General features: G+C 41.3%; 2 protein-coding genes across 7 annotated transcripts in view; one reads left to right on the forward strand and one right to left on the reverse strand.

Annotated features, from left to right (window-relative positions):
- Luc7l3 (LUC7 like 3 pre-mRNA splicing factor) overlaps positions 1–10242 on the forward strand; it is a 34790-nt gene extending 24548 nt beyond the window's left edge. The window contains exons 6-12 of one of the 5 annotated variants that reach the window (XM_041664187.1): positions 1123–1227; positions 3434–3595; positions 4156–4439; positions 5061–5221; positions 8108–8248; positions 8354–8459; positions 9792–10242. In XM_041664187.1, the coding sequence (XP_041520121.1) occupies positions 1123–1227; positions 3434–3595; positions 4156–4439; positions 5061–5221; positions 8108–8248; positions 8354–8459; positions 9792–9840 (1008 nt within the window). In that variant the 3' untranslated portion in view covers positions 9841–10242. The other 4 variants (XM_041664188.1, XM_041664189.1, XM_041664186.1 and 1 more) reach the window with 4 other exon arrangements.
- Positions 1263–19545, reverse strand: Ankrd40cl (ANKRD40 C-terminal like). 2 transcript variants are annotated; one of them, XR_005975623.1, is made up of 5 exons: positions 19301–19545; positions 17727–17810; positions 16480–16655; positions 15404–15873; positions 1263–2128 (listed from the first exon to the last, which is right to left on the reverse strand). XR_005975623.1 is itself a non-coding variant. In XM_041664191.1 (4 exons), the coding sequence occupies exons 1-4, from the start codon at positions 19338–19340 to the stop codon at positions 15730–15732; spliced, it is 444 nt and encodes a 147-aa protein (XP_041520125.1). In that variant the 5' UTR covers positions 19341–19545; the 3' UTR covers positions 13571–15729. The 2 variants fall into 2 exon arrangements, 1 of the variants encoding a protein (XP_041520125.1); XM_041664191.1 differs by lacking the exon at positions 1263–2128 and having other exon boundaries at positions 13571–15873.
- Positions 19546–20139: the final 594 nt, after the last annotated feature.

A 20139-nucleotide genomic window follows, 5' to 3' on the forward strand; every position in this document is an offset into this window, starting at 1 on the left:
ATGCAGGCAAAACACCAATACATAAGATACAAAGAATTATTTTTTTATATTTATTTATTTATTTATTATATATACAATATTCTGTCTGTGTGTATGCCTGATGTCCAGAAGAGGGCACCAGACCCCATTACAGATGGTTGTGAGCCACCATGTGGTTGCTGGGAATTGAACTCAGGACCTTTGGAAGAGCAGGCAATGCTCTTAACCTCTGAGCCATCTCTCCAGCCCCAAGATAGAAGGAATTATATTTGCAGTTGTGGCTCGTGCCTTTAATCCCAGCATTCGGAAAGCAGAGACAGACAGATCTCTGGGAGTTCAAGGCCAGCCTGGTATACAGAATGAGTTTCAGGACAGGCTCCAAAGCTAGAGAAACTCTGTCTAGAAAAACCAAAAAAAGGAAAAATAGGTTGTGATTATATCCATATAATGAAATAATATTCTGAAGTCTAAAGGAATTTAGTATTTGCAGTAATAGGAATAAACATCTAAATCATCTTGAGTGAAAGAAACTATTGAGGAAAGAATACAAACCACATTATAATACCATTTACAGGAAATTTGGAAAATTCAGTCTTGATCTATAGTGACACAGATTATTGATTGTCTGGTTATATGTGTATGATTGAGGTTGGAGGACGTACTAAAAAGAACTCTTTTGGGGTTGGGAAGAACTTGTCTAACTGGTAATGATGGTGTTTCTTGGATAGATATATACACATGTGTCCACACTTAAAAACCTTTGTTTTTAAAATCCACATCATCTAAGCTGTAAAAGAAAAAAAATCACAAGAGTCAAATAAAACTCAAGTGGGTTCTTTTTTTTTTTGTTATTTTTGGTTTGGTTTTTCGATTTTTCGAGACAGGGTTTCTCTGTAATAGCCCTAGCTGTCTCAGAGCTAGCTCTTATAGACCAGGCTGGGCTTGAACTCACAGAAATCTGCCTCTGACTCCCAAGTGCTGAGATTAAAGGTGTACACCACCATTGCCTGGCATAAAACTGAAGATTTAGCAAGCAAAAAGACATTTATAAATCTACTAAATGCTAATGAAGCAAGGGGGTGTAAAATTTTTAGCTTGGTTGAAAAGGAGTCTTGACTCTTAAGTTTTTTCTGTCTGTCTTAGATTGAAGAGTTAGGATCTGAAGGAAAGGTAGAAGAAGCCCAAGGAATGATGAAATTGGTTGAACAGTTAAAAGAAGAGAGAGAATTGCTAAGATCTACAACCTCGGTGAGTTTCAACCTTTATTATGTTCTCAAGAAGCCTGTTAATTATAAATTACTTAGAATCTGTTCTTCCTGGGGAACCTTGGAATCCTTTTTTTATTGTCCTAAATTCAGTCTTGATCAAGCATTTTGTTGTCCGCATGTGTTGGTTTGGCTAGTCACAAGGTTACGTCACGAGTCTATCCTCAGATGACATGAAGCTATAGAATAAAAAGCCCTCAGCTTGCTCTGGTGTGCTCACTCTTTCTGTACTGCCGTGCCCCTCCCACACACATCTACCAGCACACAGTGCTGAGAATCAAACTTAGAGTATTGTGCTTGTCAGGCAAATGCTGCCTCTGAGCCATTTTCCCCCATTTCACTCCAGTAGCAAGCAAGAAATCTTCTTCAACAGCAGGCATGGGCCAAGTGTCTTCTTAGTCAGTTTAGTACAATCTAACTGGAGATAGCATTTGATTCCACAGGTTGGGAACTCAATCCTAAAGCTTGTATTTTGCTCACCCCTTCTTTCCTCCCCCTTTCTCCCCCCCTTTCCCTCTTATGCACATGCATAAGACGCAGTACAATACACACACAATCCTGGGCACATATATGTCAGATGTCACTCAGATGCCCGAGGTTTTGCCTGTGCTTCTGACTAACATTAAAAATTCAGGGCTTTCACAGACCCTCACCTCGGGTTCAATTAATTTGCTCCCGTACCTCACAGATCTCTGAAACACGTTTACCAGCTTATTATAAAGGATATTACAAAGGATGCAGATGAAGAAGAGATGCATAGGTATGGGAGAAGGGTTGTGAAGCTTCCATCTCCTCTTCAGGTTCACCACCTTCTAGGAACCTCCATGTATTCAGGTATCTGGAAGCTCCCAGGCCCTTTTCTGGGTCATATTGGAGACTTAATTCTGTAAGCATATGGAAACATGGACAACTGGGTAAAAACATGATTAGATGAAAAGAATACAATAATACAGTAGACCAAGTGGGGGACCTAGCATCTTACCTGTCCAGATCTTTTTGTGACCTCCCTGTAACATCCCTTACCCTGACTGTTGTGCAGAATCCCTTAGGGCTTTGAGATCAAAAAAGTAGGTCTTGATAGTCTACTCTAAGTCTCAAAGGTGAAGGAAGGTTAGTGTTTCTGTGGCTTGCCTTAGGGAAGGGAGTTATGAACTAAGCATGGAAATAGCCATACTGCTGGTAATGTCTCTTAGGAGACAGAGGCAGGCAGATCTCAGTGAGTTTGAGGACAGCTAGAGCTACAAAGAGAAACCCTGTCTCAAAGCAAACGAAAAAAATTAAAGGAGCTGGAGAGATGGCTCAGTGGTTAACAGCACTGGCTGCTCTTCCAAAGGTCCTAAGTTGAATTCCCAGCAATCACATTGTGGCTCACAACCATCTGTAATGAGACCTGACCCCCCTCTTATGTGCAGGAATACATGGAGGCAGAATGTTGTATACATAATTAATAAATAAATCTTTAAAAAAAAATAAAAAAATTGTCACATGTTATCTCACTACAAGCTGTAGTCTATATTTTTACATTTATTTATTTAATGTTTATGTGGTCCTGTCCTAGCATGTGTGTTAAGACCAGAGGGCACATTGTAGGCATTGGTTCTCTCCTTACAACATGTGGACTTCGTGTTATCTAACTTGGTGGAAAGAGCCCATATCCACTGAGCCATTTTTCCAGCCCCTCAATAAAACTATTAAAACAATTCTTCACTCTCTGGCTAAGCCTCGCCTTTATTTGTAAATGCTCATATGAGCCTGACTTATATTTTCATTGTCAAATCACTCAGTACTTACCTTAGTTTAAAATTGGCAGTCTTGAAGTGTCTCCCTCTTTAACTGTGAGTGGTGTAGTGTCTGCCTTAGATGCTACTGATGAGATGTAATTGGTCACTGTTTCTGTTCCCTCAGTAGTGTGAGCTCATATTCACCTTGAATTTCTTAATAATTTTTGAGTTATTGAATCTATGTGAAAGAAATTTTGACTAAAACAACTTTCTGAAAGTAAGTTTTTCAAGGAGATGTAGGTGTTCAGCAGAGGCAAAGTTGGTTGTTCTTTTCAAGTCTTTCCTCTCTAAACTTGAGCAATTGTGTTCAGCTTATGGCTGGAGAGATGAAAGATAGATGTTGAGTTTCTTTTGGAATGTATTCTCTCTTCCTCAGATACTCTCATAGCAACTGACTTCTCATTTCAGACTATTGAAAGTTTTGCTGCCCAAGAAAAACAGATGGAAGTTTGTGAAGTGTGTGGAGCCTTTTTGATAGTAGGAGATGCCCAGTCTCGGGTAGATGACCATTTGATGGGAAAACAACACATGGGCTATGCCAAAATTAAAGCCACCGTGGAAGAGTTAAAAGTAAGTTTCTCGTAAGCATATATAATCTGAAATCTCTAACTATCGCTGAAAATACTGTATTTTAGTATAGCTAAAAATTGGTCAAACAATGATAGAAACCTTGAGTGGCCTTCTGTTGCTATTTATATTTCTTTAAAGCAGCGGTGTGCTAGGCTGTTGGTTGATAAGCATGCTTTAGTGTGCCCACCGCTCTGGGTTGACCCCAGTACCAAAAGTAAAAAGAAAATAGGCAGTGTTTCCTGTGGCAATCTGTTGTTTATAAAAGTATTTTATTTCCTTAATTTTCAAGTCAGAAATTGAAGCTTTACCTAAAGAATTAGCCAAATAATTGTATTTTATGTATACATATGGTGCTGAAATTTCTACATTTCCGCTTAGGTTATGGAGTTCCATAGACAGCTTGATCTATAAATTGCTTAGGAATGTCTTAAGAGCTAAAGTTGTATAAAAATCTATCTTGAGCTGAGGTTGTGGCTCAGTGTTAGATCACTTGCCTAGGATTCTTGGCTTTCTGGTTGGTCCCAGCACTACAACAAATAAATCCAACTTGATTTCCTTAGGAAAAGCTAAGAAAAAGAACAGAAGAACCTGATCGGGATGAACGTCTCAAAAAAGAGAAGCAAGAAAGAGAGGAAAGAGAAAAAGAACGGGAGAGAGAAAGAGAAGAACGGGAAAGGAAAAGACGAAGAGAAGAGGAAGAAAGAGAGAAGGAAAGAGCTCGTGATAGAGAAAGGAGAAAGAGAAGTCGTTCACGAAGTAGACACTCAAGCCGAACTTCCGACCGGAGATGCAGCAGGTCCCGGGACCATAAAAGGTCACGGAGTAGAGACAGAAGGCGAAGCAGGTATGTAAAGCTCTGACAGTGTCTGGCTCATGATGAGGCCGTAGTGGACAGTCATGAGCAAAAAAATTACTAGATGATCTTTCATCATGGTGGGGCTCATGGATAATGTCCTAAATTGAAATTGTTGTAAGTAAAAAATGCACTAAGTCACTTGTGGATCTTACAGTAAGTACTCCGCAGAGTGGGTTGCTTGTCCTGCTTGGTTACATGGCTAATGGAGAACTATGAGTGGTTGCTGACACCTGGGATTAGAATACGTGTCTAGCATGTGTTGCTGTCCTAGCCTGGGTGGTGATAAAAATCCTAAATTTGAAATAGAATGACTGATGATGCATATTACTTTTTTTTTTTTTTTTTTTTGGTTTTTCGAGACAGGGTTTCTCTGTGGTTTTGGAGCCTGTCCTGGAACTAGCTCTTGTAGACCAGGCTGGTCTCGAACTCACAGAGATCCGCCTGCCTCTGCCTCCCGAGTGCTGGGATTAAAGGCGTGCGCCACCACCGCCCGGCTGATGCATATTACTTTTATGTTGTCATAAAGTCAGATTATTTCATGGTGGGTATATGCTTCTCTGAGCCCTTTTAGTACGGTCAGCTAAAGTTGTTTCTTTTTAAATTATTTAGAAGTAGAGATCGACGGAGAAGCAGAAGCCATGACAGATCAGAAAGAAAACATAGATCTCGCAGTCGGGATCGAAGACGGTCAAAAAGCCGAGATCGAAAGTCATATAAACACAGGAGCAAAAGTCGGGACAGAGAACAAGATAGAAAGTCCAAGGAGAAAGGTTGGTTTATTATGAGAGGTGCTGCCTATAGCCCAGATCTCCATTTTTGATTTGCGCCAGAACAGTCAGTTCAATTTCAAGCTGTTTCTTTCCTCTCCAGCTCTGGGTTGTGAGAGTGGAAGTCCACCCAAGGCTGATCTTACTAACGCCTCATTACTCAGTTTGCAACCCTGAAGGTTTTCTATAGATTCTTCTGAGTTTGTATTATCGTCTGTCGGGGTTGGGAGTGCTTAGGCTGTAGGGTTTTTTAACCTTGTTTATTTGGCTATATTGTTAACTCTACAGTGTTCTGTAATGCCTCACAAAATCTATGTGCATTGTTCATTGGTCCTGTTGAGCAACATTCACTTAACCTAGCGTTTGACTGCTGTGTTCCCAGAAGTTGAACCCCTTACTGTACTGTGACTGTTTTATGTTCTGTCCATCTTGCTTTTACTCTCCTCTGATGTTGGCTGGTTTTGTATTAGTGATATTGAAGAACTATAAATTTTGTCTTTGGCTGGTTTTCACAAAAGTAATTTCTTTTAGCCTTTACTTCAAGATAATGTTTTTAAATCATCAAGATCTACTTTTAAAATCTACTTTTGTTTTGGATTATCTTAGCATTTTTGATTTTATATTAGGGGTCTGTTTTTGCTCTATATGGTTTAAAGATGAGAGGAAGGGCCTGTTTCTGATTTCCTCAGTCCTGGTTCCATCCTGTCCTGTTGTGCATGTCTGTCCTGTGGTGGTGTTAAGTTACACTGATCATGTATGTAGCACTCACGTTTTCTTTTTATAGCTATTTTTTTCCTAGATTGAGTTAAGAACTAGCAGTATACAAGGACTAATTGTTTTTTTTTTTATGCCTCTGATCATTTGCAGTGAGGGGCACATGGTGCATCTCTTAGAAGCTTTAATGTTTGCCATTTTAAATTCAGAAGTTGTTTCTGTGATTCAAAAGTTAATTGGGTATTAACTTTATTGGAGAGGGTCTTTTGTCTTATTTTAGCAAGGCTTTGGCATGTTTTTGGAGTGAGGTGTCAGTTTTCAAGAATTACGGGTGTCGAGTCATCTGGTGAGTCTTAGATCAGATTAATCATCTATGTTTTGTGAGGCTTTTGATCCCATATTTCTATTGTTGCATTGGTTGCTCTTTCCAGTTGTGCCACTTAAATAGACACATTTGTATAATTTCTGGGTAAAGCAAAAATATGTCCTGAATTATTTACTGATCTGTTACAAGATGAGTTTAGTAAAGCTCTTGAGTTGGCTCTTGAGACTTGGGAAAAGAACGAAGACTGGATACTAGGAAAGCTATCAGACCTATCTTCTTTGGGCATGCTGTCAGTAGGTATGTGGTGAATCCATTGACTTTTGAAAGTTCTGGACACTTCTGAGTACAACCTTCTGGCCTTTGGGGTCAGATGTCTATAATAGCAAGCATTTGATAATGGCAGGTGAGTAAGGCTGTTCACTGCCTCAGGTGCTATGATCAAAACAGAAGTAGTTTAACTCCACAAACGAGAGGTCATTTCTCACACAGCTATCTGGGTGCTCTCTTTGTTCAGAGAGTTCCCATTTAATCCATAACTCAAATCCACCACACATTTTGGATATCCTTAGGACTATTAAGATCTACCATATTTACATAGGCCAGAAGATAAGATTTTTGGACTGCTAGTCCTCTACGGGGCAACAAGACGACTCTTCCTCCTTGAAGCTGCCTGTGCACCGGAGAAGCCCATAAGGCACAAAGGGAGGACTTTCCCACAAGGTCAGTTAGAGCACAGTTCCCACAAGTGGACAGACAGGCATGAAGCTAGTCTTACAGCTAACCACTTAGACATTGCTCTGTTTGTTTCACAAAGGTTGGACCTAATACACACTCCTTTGCTTAAGAGAGGGAGTTCGTAGTGTCTGTAACAACAGTCCATGTAGGGTTCCTCTCTTTAGCTTAATCTTCCCATCGTGATCTACTTTGCTAGACTAGTTATTCTTGGTTTCACAGAGCAAGTCTAACATTTTCTGCAGAATCTTTTTTAGAGGAATACTTAGAACTGGAGGGCAGAGTGCAGGTGTGCCTCTTTGCCTTAGCCTGGGCTTGACAGCGGCAGGGGGCTAGAAACTACTTGTTTTTGTAGCTGAACTAAGTTTCAAGTTTTTCTTAAGTGAAACAAAGCTCTCTTAGGTGTCTTTACAGCTAATTAAAACGGGTCTGGGGCCTTGGATTTTTAAGATCCCATTTTCTTATTTGTTTGTTTGTTTATTTAGGCTTTTCAAGACAGGGTTTCTCTGTGTAGCTTTGGAGCCTGTCCTGGAACTTACTCAGTAAACCAGACTGGCCTCAAACTCACAGAGATCCACCTGCCTCTGCCTCCCGAGTGCTGGGATTAAAGGTGTGTGCCACCACCACTGCCCAGCTAAGATCCGTTTTCTTATTTGGTATGCTCCTCTTGAATATTTAAATCATCAAGAATATTCTTTTAATAAAACATATCACTGGGTGAACATGTCATTAAATATTAATTTTTTTTCCTGGTTACCATTTTGCCCTTGTAGCTTAATTAACCTCATGCTAACAGCTTTGTGTACTGTCTTTCATACCTTTCCCGTTTCCTTTGTATATTCTTTATCTAGAATGAAAATTTACTGAAGTTTTAAATTAATAGATGAATTTAGCAACTTTTCACAAGTTTGAGAAATTTGCTATTTTACTTTTGTTTCCTTTCAGGCCCCTTCTTGGCCTTTCCTATAAACTACAAACATCACTGGCGAATTCTGCAAACTGTTTGTTGCAGGCTGTGGGAAATGGATCTTTCACCTCTGTTGTTTCCCTTATTAAAGAGTAATGTATTTGTTGTATTTCACTCTAAATTCCATGGTCAATGTCTTCTTTTATGGCAGAAAAGAGGGGATCTGATGATAAAAAAAGTAGTGTGAAGTCCAGTAGTCGAGAGAAACAAAGTGAAGACACAAGCACTGAGTCGAAGGAAAGTGATACTAAGAATGAGGTCAATGGGACCAGTGAAGACATTAAATCTGAAGGTGACACTCAGTCCAATTAAAACTGATCTGATAAGACCTCAGATCAGACAGAGGTAAGTGTATTGTTTCTCACTTTGATTAGGGCTTTTTGTTACTGTTTGACAGTGCAGCGTAAGTATGCACAGATGAAGATGGATCTAAGCCGAGTAAGAAGACATACAAAAGCCTCTTCTGAAGGAAAAGACAGTGTAGTCCTGCAAAACATTTTGAGGTACATTGTTTTGTCTCAGCTATTTTGTAGCAGACTCGTGCCCCCATTAGTGTGCCTCTTTGGAAATTATTGTCCACGTATGTAATATAGTCACCATTGAAAGTTAATTATCTTTTTTTTTTTAGGGATTTTGCTGTCATTTCTTTTTTTTTTTTTTAATAAAAAGGTTGAACTGTTTTTGTTTTTTTCTTTTTGGTATTAAGTCCATCTTGTGTTGGTACATTGGCAGAGACTTATGCTGTAAAAATTTAAAACTATTTCTGAGGCACATGTTGGACTACTTTGTTTTAATTAAACTGCTAGTATTTCTTTGTCAAGGATGTTTCTAGTTTTTTGCTTTATTGCCTTGCATTCTAATGCAGTTTGTTCTGTAACTCGAGAGCCAGTAGCATTGGATTGATGGAAGTGTAGGGTTTATGAATTATTGCAGCTGACTACCATACCTCACACAGCGTTGGTGTTGTGAGCGGCCCATGAAAAGCCAAATTAGAAATCAAGGATTCAGTCAAACTAAGCAGGTACTCATGCCAGGTACTCCTTTCTCTACCCACATCCGTGTTTGAATGCTATTGCCTGTGACCTTTACGCTTAACTGTTGTGTATCTTTTTTGTTCTTTACAAGAAGCACAGAGGGGTTTTTGTGTATTGCGTGAAATTTTACAAACCATGTTAACAGAATGGAATTTTTTTTCAACTGTGTGTAGGGATGCAGTGGTGCCCAGAATTAGATATCTTTAAAGAATTTTAAATACAATAAACACCTCATATTATCCGCCTTGTTACATTCAGTGCAATTCTCAAGTCTTTAAGAGGTATGTGTTTAACGTTTCCTACTGTGTAGGAGAATTTGCGGTCAGCCATAGTATAGAGGAATAGTCACTGGCTGAGACATTGAAAGCAACAGCATCTAGCAAGAACAGACACTTGGATCAGTAACACGAAGAACTGATTGATATCAGATGAGGTTGGGTTCTTAAAGAACTGTTTAAAGCTAGGTTTTATAGATGTTCTTAAAACTAATAACTTCAATCTTTGGGCTAGTGGCGTGGGATGAAATAATCCTAATGAAAGGAAGTACCAATTAGATGATATATTGGTGGCATTCCTGTTTTAGAAAAGCAGTGTAGGTATGTCTGTGTGAACCATTCACACATAGGCAGCACACACAGGCACATGGCTCTATGAACCACGTTGATGCCTTGATATAGAAACAAAACGTTTCAGATACACGTGTCATGGTTAGCAGTTAGCGACTGGGCCAGCACTTAGTCGTAAAATTTTACCTTTTATATGCTGTCTAATTATCAATTTTCCCCAAATTTTGCATTGTAGGACTACTGTTGAAGATTTTTTGAAGAATACTGAAAACGGCATAAAGTGAAGATCAACATTAAAATGAGGTGAAAGAAAGCTATAGTGGCATAGAAAAAGTATAAAGCTCAGTTAGTTATTTGTTTTTTATTATTATTATTATTATTATTAAAAATTAATTCAGGACTGTTGTGACCTACCAGATTTCAGAACATGTGTTATTAGCACATATGCCACTTTGAAAACTTAGGTCCTGTATCATATTTTTTTCTTTAAGACTTTTTAAGAAATATTCTCTAAACATGTGGCTTGCTCAGTGTTTAATTGCAAGTTTTCAGTCTCGGACTTTGAAAACAGGATTAAACGTTAGTGTTCATGTGAAGCAGACTGAGTGGGACTCCATTTTTACACTTCTGCTATACTTAGCCTTTGGATTTAGACGTGAAAATAAAGTATCTCTGACTTTCTGTTACAGAGTTGATTGTCTGTGTCATTGAAAGGCTTTAGTGTTGCTCTTTTTCTAATAAAGCTGTTGACTCCAATCTAGTCCCTTGTTTTTAAATAAGAGGCACACTGTTAATACAAGTGTTAGTGGATGTTTTTCTAACTTGTTTTGTTGAAGGGTAATTTTTATAGAACTTCCATTTGATGTTTTAATGGTGCTTCAATTTGGGGTGGTAATGAAGAAATTTGGATTTGCTTTTAATAGCAAAAGTGTACAGTGAACTAGAATATATTTTTACACCCATGAGAGGTTTCTTTAGTAGTAAAAGGTTCTGAATCACCTTACAAACTGTCTTCCTCTGTCAACCTAGGAAATGATCTAGGCAAACATTCAGAAACTTTCAGCTAGTTATTTTCCTTTAAATTCTATACCAAAATTTTCTTTTAACCCAATCTTAATCCATTTAAAAATGTATATATTTCTCTGTATGGAGTGGTGTAGTGTATATAACAAGGATATTTGAAAAACAAAGCAGGTGATATTTCACATGGAAGTAGCAGCATGTTTATACCTAGCTCCATCGACTGTAAAGTGTTATCCTCAAGTACATATATATCAGCAGTTCCTTGTGACATAAAGTTTTTTAATACTAGCATCGGTTGATAGGTAAAGAAACTGAGCAGATGGCTTCATGTTGATCAGTGTAAGGGCGTTTCTCACTGTTGTGCCACTGTGTTCCTTCTAGTATGCATTTATGGGTCATTACAGAATTTATTAGCTAAAATACTCTATCGAACTTTGATGAATCATGAAGCAACCACTTTTAGAGACACTATATGAGAAATGTTCATGGGGATAAGAGGTCCCCTGGCTTCCCCAGCTGATCTAGAGATGCAGCAGAAGGTGGGGAGCTGCCTCTGCAGTTGTACAAGATGAGGCAGGTGGACATGAAGGTAGTTGTCAACCACAGTCTGGCAGACGTAGAATCACCCAGTTCTGAGCTCTGCTTTGTGTAGCTTATAGTTTGATGACATTGTTGTATTAAGAACATAATGTAAGAAATCTGCTCAAGTATTAAAATGCCAGATTGCTTTCTTCTGCCTCATCTAGACTCAACAGTGAATTTAAATGCAATACAGCAAATGGGCTCTTGTAAAAAGACATCCTCAGTGGACACTGAGTTCTATTGATGCAGACACAAGATTTGAGAAAGCTCTCTTAAGGTGCCTGCTAGAGAGGCTAGGTACTAACTTACTATAAGAAACAAATAGGGGGCTGGAGAGATGGCTCAGTGGTTAAGAGCATTGCCTGCTCTTCCAAAGGTTCTGAGTTCAATTCCCAGCAACCACATGGTGGCTCACAACCATCTGTAAAGAGGTCTGGCGCCCTCTTCTGGCCTTCAGACATACAGACAGAATATTGTATAATAAATAAATAAATATTTAAAAAAAAAAAAAAAGAAACAAATAGCTGTTGCTGTCATTTGGTGTTTATGTGTTTGAGAGTATAGTGAATGTGTCACGTCTTTTTGAAGAGCCAGTTTTAATCAAATTATTCTAATTTTGAAATCGGAGCAAGCAGTTAATCTTTTTTAAAGTGCTTTTTATTTTGGAATTTTCTTATCTCATGAAAGTGTAACAGTATAACCAATCTCTGTTAATTTATGTCCTGTAAGACTCATAGTCCCTTGTGTGCCTGTGTCTGTGGGGGTACGGTGCAAAAGTGTGTATGCGTGCCTGTGCCAGCATGTCTACTCTTCTGTATTCTTAAGCAAGTCTCAGTTATGCTGTTAACTTGTGTCTCTGAAAGACACAATATCTGATGAGTGTTTTCTCTGTAGTTCTCAGACTAATAGTCCTTTGCCTCAAAACTCTCAAGAGGGTGGAAGACGAACAACTCCTGTAGGGTGTAGACAGACTAGACAGATGGCCTCTGCAATAGATCCCAGCTACCACTTTTGTACCTTTGTAATCATGAGCGGTTAAGTTGTTCTGCTGAGATGTTTTCCTCTAGAACATTTCTCACCTTGAATACAGTTAGTGTTATAGGAGAGCCAAAGATCATTCCAGGATGTAAGAACGTGGCTCATGGAACCTAGGGATGTACAAACTGAAAATTTTGCAGTGGGAGTTTTTTAAGTTCACATCTATTCTGTTTCTAAAGATGCATAGCTGCGTTGTAGATGAGTGATGTGTGTGCTTAACCATTGCCTTGTATGTGCATGAAACAGTCTGTGGGGCAGCACTTCCTTCAGGGTTGGTTTTCAAGCTTGCGTTTTTGACTGGTTTTTATTTGCTTGTGAAAGGACCCAGGATGACTGCATTTTAACTTGTTTGATAACTGCAATTGTAATGCTTGTTCTTGGTTTAAAAGCAACAGCCGAAGTGTTCAATCTCTGTCTTCCTTTACTCTTACTGCCTGCTCCTCTAACGAGTTCCTGATGTTGCCTCGTCCAAGCGCTTGGTGGGGGCAACAAAGTAGGAGGTGGGGAATATACAATATAGATGTCTTTATATATGATGGTGTCCATCATATATGTTCTGAATTTGCTTTTTTCAGGTACTATATATGGAAACATTTTGAGATGTAGGATACAGTACTCTGAGTGTGTTGCTTTTAAAAAAGTGTTTCAAGTTAGTTGAAACAGGGTAAATGGCATTTTCATTGTGTCAGAATTATGGATTTTCTATTAAAATGCATTTTCAGAGTTTCATAGTTGGTCTGTTTCTTCTCAGCCATCCCAGACAGATCAGTTGTCTGTCAACAGGTTTTCTTAGGAGCAACTTTGGAAACAGTTTGGCACAGCTAAGTGTGCTGTACTCAGCCCTAGGTACATATTCTTGAGAAACTCTTAAATGTTGCCAGGAGATGGATGAGCAAATGTCTTAATGTCATCTTGTGTAATGAAGAAAAGAAAACCCAGACCAACAAAGCCCTGGGAAGATCCCATCAGCATTTGTGTCGGATAACTAGTGTGACAGACACATCCCCATTGCGGAATTCACAGGTGTGAACATGAACTTCGGCTCCACCATGACCATGGATATTGCAAGATGTAATAATGTCCCCAAAAAGCAAGCCACAGAAGAATCTACCCATTATGGTTCACTTTGGTAAAGGTCAAAACAGGCTGTTAAAATACATGGTAAATGAAAGAAACACGAAACAGTTGACATACAGATCACAGTTAGTGGCTACTTTGAGAATGACCTTGGAGGGCGAAGGGATTTTCAGAGTTGTGGCCACTGTCTTTCTCAAGCTGGACAAGCTCTTTTTCATTTTGAATTGTATGTTTGTGTGCTTTTGTGTATATGCTATATCTTAATAAAAGTTTTTAAGTGGGAAAGGTTTTTGGCATAGGTAGTGACTAATAAACATACTAAATTAACCTCAGTGCATGGAAGATTTTAAAAGCACACTTTTCCCTTTTATCCTTTAAATGGTCTTACTGTGTAGCTCAGGCTAGCTTGGAACTTGGAAATCTTCCTCCCACTTGTTTAGGTTCTAAGAACAGCACCCCACTTACACTACCTACAGGACATGCGCACGGTGTGCGACATCTTTCCTTTCATTTAGATAGCAGCCAGGGATGGATGCGCCTTTCTTTCCTAAGCTTTCCAAGGAAGGTTTAAGTGCCACGAGGTATTAATAAAAATGTTTACTCTTCAAGAAAAGTGATTAGGACTTGAAAAGTCCCTACAGATGCTTAGGGTTCACATAGCCAAGCATTAGTTCCTAGCGGTCGTTCCTCCTCATCACACTCCTCGGGTCCTTTTAGGTAAGCCGAGGAGCGACCATTTATTTTATTATTTATTTGCTCTTTTTATTTTTCAGGACAGGGTTTCTCTGTAACCCTGGCTGCCCTAGAATTCACTCTGTAGGCCAGGCTGAGGTCTGAGATTAAAGAAAGGTGTATGCTACCACTGCCTGGCAAGCTGAGGCTCTTAATGGAGCAGATGAGCAAGGAGAACAGGTCCTCACACGCACAGCTACTGACCTACCACTTGTTGCTGCCTCCTCGCAGCTCTTGAGTTAGGCCTGGACTACTTCCGTGAGCACAGCACAGGAGGTGATTACTTACCAGTCTCTATCACTGTAATAAGCGGATTGATTTTGTGCATCTAGGAGTCAAGGGTGTTGATTTTATTGTAACTCATGTGTTCGGGGCTTTTGGTCTGGTATTCTGCTGTGGGGTTCATTTCACTTAGAAAAGTTTGAGAGTTATTTGGTGGAGTTGTTTCCTGTTTTTACATTCAAGATATGAAGTAAAACTTTTAGTGCACTTCTTGAAGCTCTCAAGTTTTGTTTTAGGTCTTTGAGCTGTAATCCCAGCATTTGGGAGGTTCAGGGTTATTTCTCAGCTACACAGGAGGTCCAAAACCTCCTACTAGAGCTCTAGTAGAAGCTATTAGAGCTCCATGTGTGCCCCCCCCCCCCATTTTGTTTTATACTGAAGTGTGCTTACTAATTTGGAGCAGGTAAGAATTTGCTCATTAGCCTTGTGGTTTAGTTACTGTAGCCACTGGATATCACCTACATACGTTCTGCCATTAGGATAGTATTACCCTCCTAAGTAATTTGCTGTGTATCAATTAAAATTTTTTCTAAACATTTATTTTAAAACAGTTCTCAGTGTTGTACAGATAGTGATTTCTAGCTATTAACCTAACTAGCCTCAAGCCTCTGCCTAAATTTTCCTTATTATTGAAAGTGAAACAGGGGAGTTACCACTTGTGGATCCATCCTGTCCAGTCACAATCACTGTTACCGGAATCTTGGAGCTAGACACCTCGAGCACACAAATTCTCACAGTGCCCCTTTCATTAGAGACCTGGATATCGGGCACGTTGCAGGTGCAGGAGTGTGAAATGAATCACATACCATATAAGCCATTTTCCTCCGACTGTTGGGTAATCCTTACATCAAATCTCAGCTGCTGGGAAGTCGGTAATAAGGAAGCAGTGAACTCTCTGAACTGAGAATACAAATAGAATGTGTTGGTTCACAAGGAGCCCTGGTGTTTTAATTAAACTCAAGGATCAGGGTGACTTGATATTTGAGGAGAAATGGCTATGTAAAGACGGATGGGTGAGTGGGTATGGGCAGGTCACAGCTGAGTGCTTATAAAGTGACAGCCATCTAAAACACGCCAAGAGTCCTCTTGGCTTGGGATGTGAACACCACCAACCTTGTTCGGTAAGCCAGTGAAGCCGCCACCAGCCACAGTGGTGCAAGCTGTTTTCACGAGCTGTCTTAGCCTTAAGCCGATTGTTTACTCAGATCCTGAATCCACTTCATAGGTAAGTGGGACTGGGTGTATATGCAGCTCAGTAGTCGAGTGTCAGTATTGGGGTGTGGCACTTCAAAATACACTTGGCCTCTTGTGGGTAAACAGCTCCTGCTCAGAGAGCTTGGAAATGGGGAAATTTTCCAAAGTTCAGATGTGGTCAGCTGATTGTCACGTGGGTCTAGGCTTCGTGGTTGGCGATGACTGCAGACCCCGCTCTTCTGGAACTAGTAAGTCAGTGTTGCAGCTTCGCTGTTGTAGCAGGGCCTCTCTGTAAGAGGTGACACCGTGTGTCGAGTGTGCTCATACTTCCCGCTCTTCACCAAGAGCTCTAGCTCCTGAAAGTCTTGGAGTCTTTGAATGTCTTTGTCCTAAAAGTTGGGGAAAGACTTAGTGATTCCAGAACGCTGTGTAATGTCAGTGGAATAAGGCTTACCGTTGGCCATTTCAAGTTGGCCTTTGTCTCCATGGTGAATCATCAGCAGTTGGTTTATTTTTAAAACTTTATTTTTGAGACAAGTTCTCTCTGGAGTCCTGGCTGGTCTAGAACTCAGATCCATCTGCCTCTGCTTCTCCAAATGCTGGGAGTATCAAGGTGTGTTCCCTTGAGCCTAGTTCATATTTATTTTTCATGTTAAAGCTATCTGGAAAGTATGATTATCCTGTGACAATTATAGTTTACAAAGAGTACATCAATGAAGCTGCCAGAGGCATGGGGGCGGGGGGGGGGGGGGGGGTCCTGGAACTCAGTGAAGACCAGGCTGCCCTCAGAGATTGTCTGACAACTTCTGACTCCCAAGTGCTGGGATTAAAGGTGTGCACCACTACACCCAACTGTGTGTGGGGCTGAAGATTTCTATTTGTTGGCTTGGTTTTTAAGACAGGGTTTCTCTGTGTACTTGGTACTTAGAAACTAAAGGATTGGCTCTGCGGAACATTGTTCACCCACAGAGTGTATTGGGCGGTGTGTGACCTACCTTTCTGAGCAGCGTGTTTGGCAGCTTCCTTATCTTCTCCACTTGCTCTGGGTGGATCCCCAGTTCACAGCAGCTTACGTGAAGTAGGTTCTGGTAACTCAGCTCTTGTCTGTGCAGTTCAATTTCAATGAAGTCATTTTCTTTGGAGTTTTGAATTCTTATTTTAAGCACCAGCGCTGATCACCCATAAATTCAAACAGATTTTTAGATAAAATACCCATTTTAGAGATTGTTGACATCAGATATCACAGCAAAGATGATTCTAAAAACCTGAAGATAAGTAGACTTGGAGCTATTGTAGATACTTTATAAGCTGAGACTAAGTGCTCGACTGGCTGAAGTTGTGTGCCAATGTCAGGTCTACTACAGACAGAAAGCTTGGAGGTTGATACCAGCTAGTCACTCGGGGGGCATTTTAATTTCTTGAAAAAGACATGTCTGCCATGTGTGTGCAGGTGCCTGTGGCCACAAAGACTGTCAGATCCTCATGAGCTGGAGTTCTTGGCAGTTGTGAGCTGCCAGATAAGAATCATACTGGGCTCCTAGAAGAACAGCTTACTGTGCTATCTCTCTAGCTCCTACTTATCTTTGGAAGTGGGTCTCAGACAGACCTTAAACTCAAAGTTCACCTACCTCAGCTGTCCAAGTGTTAGAAATTATAGGCATGCACCTCACACTTAGCTTCTTCCTTTCTTGGAGTTGAGGATCAAATCCAGAGCGTTAAATATATGTAGGGTAAGCACTTATCCTGAACTATACTTTGAGCCTGTATTAAGAGATTTATGTATGCAGTGGAGGGCTGGAGAGATGCCTCAGTAGTTAACAGCACTGGCTGTTCTACCTGAGGACCCATATGATGGTGACAACCGTCTGTATTTCCAGTCCCAGGGGACCCAGGGCCCGCTTCTGGCCTCTGAAGGCACCAAGAACACATGTAGTTCACAGACACACATGCAGAAAAGCACCCCTGCATATAAAAGTAAAATATGCAATGGGTATTTAGTGCATTGGCAGTGTGTAGCAGTCATGGTACTTAGTTGGCCATTTGAGAAGTTACTAGGAAGTCTGGACAAGGTGCTGGCCAGTGGGTGTGATTCTTCTGGCATCTCTTAGCTAGGATGAGTCAGTATATTTTGGGGACTATGGCCTAGAGTGTCAATCTTGTCAACTTATTATCTCAAGAACAGTGTGAACTAGAACTACACTGGGTAAACCACATGGCAAGCACAGGCCTACATGGTCCTTACCTGGACCCACGGTGGTGTCAGTTTTGCCATTACATGGATCAGTTGACAAGTGTGGATTCGCATTCATGCCTTGTTCATTTTCACCTGGGGGAGAGTTAGGAAAGAGATGGGCTGAGAAGGAGTCCCCAGCCTCCGCTTCCTGCTTATCATCACCCAAGTCTATTCTACCCTTTCACAGGAAGGCCAGGAAAAGGACTGATCAAATTTAATCTTAACAATAAAAGCTTTTTTATTTCCAGGTAGGGCATGCCACAGAGAATGTGTAAAAGGTCAGAGCACCTCCGTAAGTGGGCTCTGAGGATTGGGCTTAGGGCTTAGGCTTTTGTGGCTATCCCATAGACCCTAGTTTTGCTCTTGGACTTTTCTTAACTACCAGCCAAATCCTGAAAGGAAGTCGATTCTGTGTTTTAAAGTGGTGCTTGATCTGGGGAAGAGATGCTTACAAACTGTGCCCGTGAGTTTCTGCTGGCTTTGCTATGCAATATTTGTGTTTCCAGGTCTCTAGCACAGCTACATACAGAAAGAGAATCATTAAAAATCTTCCTTAGAGACAGGTGGATCTCTGAGTTCGAGGCCAGCCTGATCTCAGGCTACACAGAGAAACCCTGTCAAAGCAAAACAAAAAATACTTGAAAGAATTGAGTGGTGGTGGTCCACACCTTTAATCTGGGAGGCAGAGGCAGGTTGATCTCTGAGTTTGAGGCCAGGCTGGTCTACAGAGTGAATTGAGTTCCAGGACAGCCAGGACTACACGAGAAAACCCTGTCTTAAAAAAAAAAAAAAAACCTGAGGGGCCGAGGAAATTGCTCAGGGGTACAGCACTTGCCCGTCATGCCTGAGGCCATTGGTTCAGTCCCCAACACCACAGAGCAACAGTGAAACTCCAAAGCCATGAATGGATATTTACAAGAGGGTAGAAAAGGCAAGTGGTAATAAGGGGAAATTGCAGTGGTGCCCAGGTAAAGACAGCACAGTACTTAAAAGCGTGAGAGCTAGAATGGGTACTTTCAGGCCAACAGCCCAGAACACTAAAGCTTTGGGTCTCCAAATGCAGCCCTACTTGTACAGCAGCGTCAAGTAGCTCCCAGCAAGGAGACAGTCCTGGTCAGCACAGCCCCCTCCTCTCACGTCAGTAATGAATGTCCCTTTTCTCAGCACGAAGGGATTAACGAGGTTTTGTCTGTTCTTCCAACCTGAGCCAATGAGGTGACTCAACCCTATGCATAGGCGGCTGGGGCGCATCTCAGACGCCGCTTGTCAGTGGAGCACTAGGTTTGTGTATCTCTGATAACTCTCAGGAACTTTCCCAAATCTAATTGGGAGGGAACAAATCAGGGTCTGAATTGTACAGGAAAATGAGGCTAGTAAGCCCTACCCCACGGGGTGGCTAGAAAAAAGGAGTGCTCAAAAGGCCCTCCTAGCACCAGATAATGCTGCTGGTGGAGGGAGAGAACACTGGGTCCAGTTGCTCTGCTCACGACTGGCCCACTGCCTATGGAACTAGCCACCACCTTCTGCACACCACCCTCTGCCACTATTCCCTTGGAGGACTGTTGAAAACAGGATCCACTCACCTGCCAGCGTCTCCCTGATGTCCTGTTCAGGCTCCTCCATGAGAGATGAGTGGCCCCTCTCAAGTTAGTATAAGCTCCCAACCAAATGTGTTTCCTAGTGTCTCAAGTATGTGTAGTAAGATAGTATATACTGTCACTGGCCTTGTAAAATGGACAAGGTCGTGTTTATTGCCAAGTGCACAGGCTCAGGTGTGTCACGTGACTCTTATAGCATGCTGCAAGTGAAGGCAGAGACTGAAGGTCAAAGCGTTTCCCTTCCTAGGCTGTGATCCCTGGATATAACGCAGGGGAATAACACTTGGGTGGGAATGGAGCCCTTTGCTCTGGCCTGAGTACCAGGGACCAACCAGGCACCCCAGAACCCTCCACCAGAGTCAGGCTTTCCTTGGGAAATGTTTGTGGATCCGTATTAGGGATAGAAATATCAAGCCCTCCGTTCCCGGGATTGGACAGTCCTGCTCTCCCAGCTCCTCCCTCGGTTGCTATGCATGCCTAGAAAGAAGCTGGAAGTCCCTGGCCATACCTGGGCAGGCTGGTTTGTGAAAATGATCTCTTGATTGTAAGCATCAAAGGGCAAGAGGCGGGCTGGGGCAGGGCTAGCTGAAGGGTGGGTGGGGCTGGACAAAGTCCCCAGTGAGACTGCTGTCCTGAGCTCTCAAAAGCAGGCTGTCAAGTAGGAGGAGCATGGACTGAAGCCAAATGTGTGCGTGACTGGCGTTAACATTCCTGTGACAGAAGACAGCAAATGGACAGTCCATCCAGTGAGCCTCCAAACACCGGAGGAGCCTAGAGGTCTTAGATGAAACGCACACCTACTGCAGGAAACTGGCTGCCTGGTT

Source organism: Microtus oregoni, unplaced genomic scaffold (assembly GCF_018167655.1).
Source record: "Microtus oregoni isolate MIOR12 unplaced genomic scaffold, Mior012 000015F_ref0000493, whole genome shotgun sequence".
NCBI lineage: Eukaryota > Metazoa > Chordata > Mammalia > Rodentia > Cricetidae > Microtus > Microtus oregoni.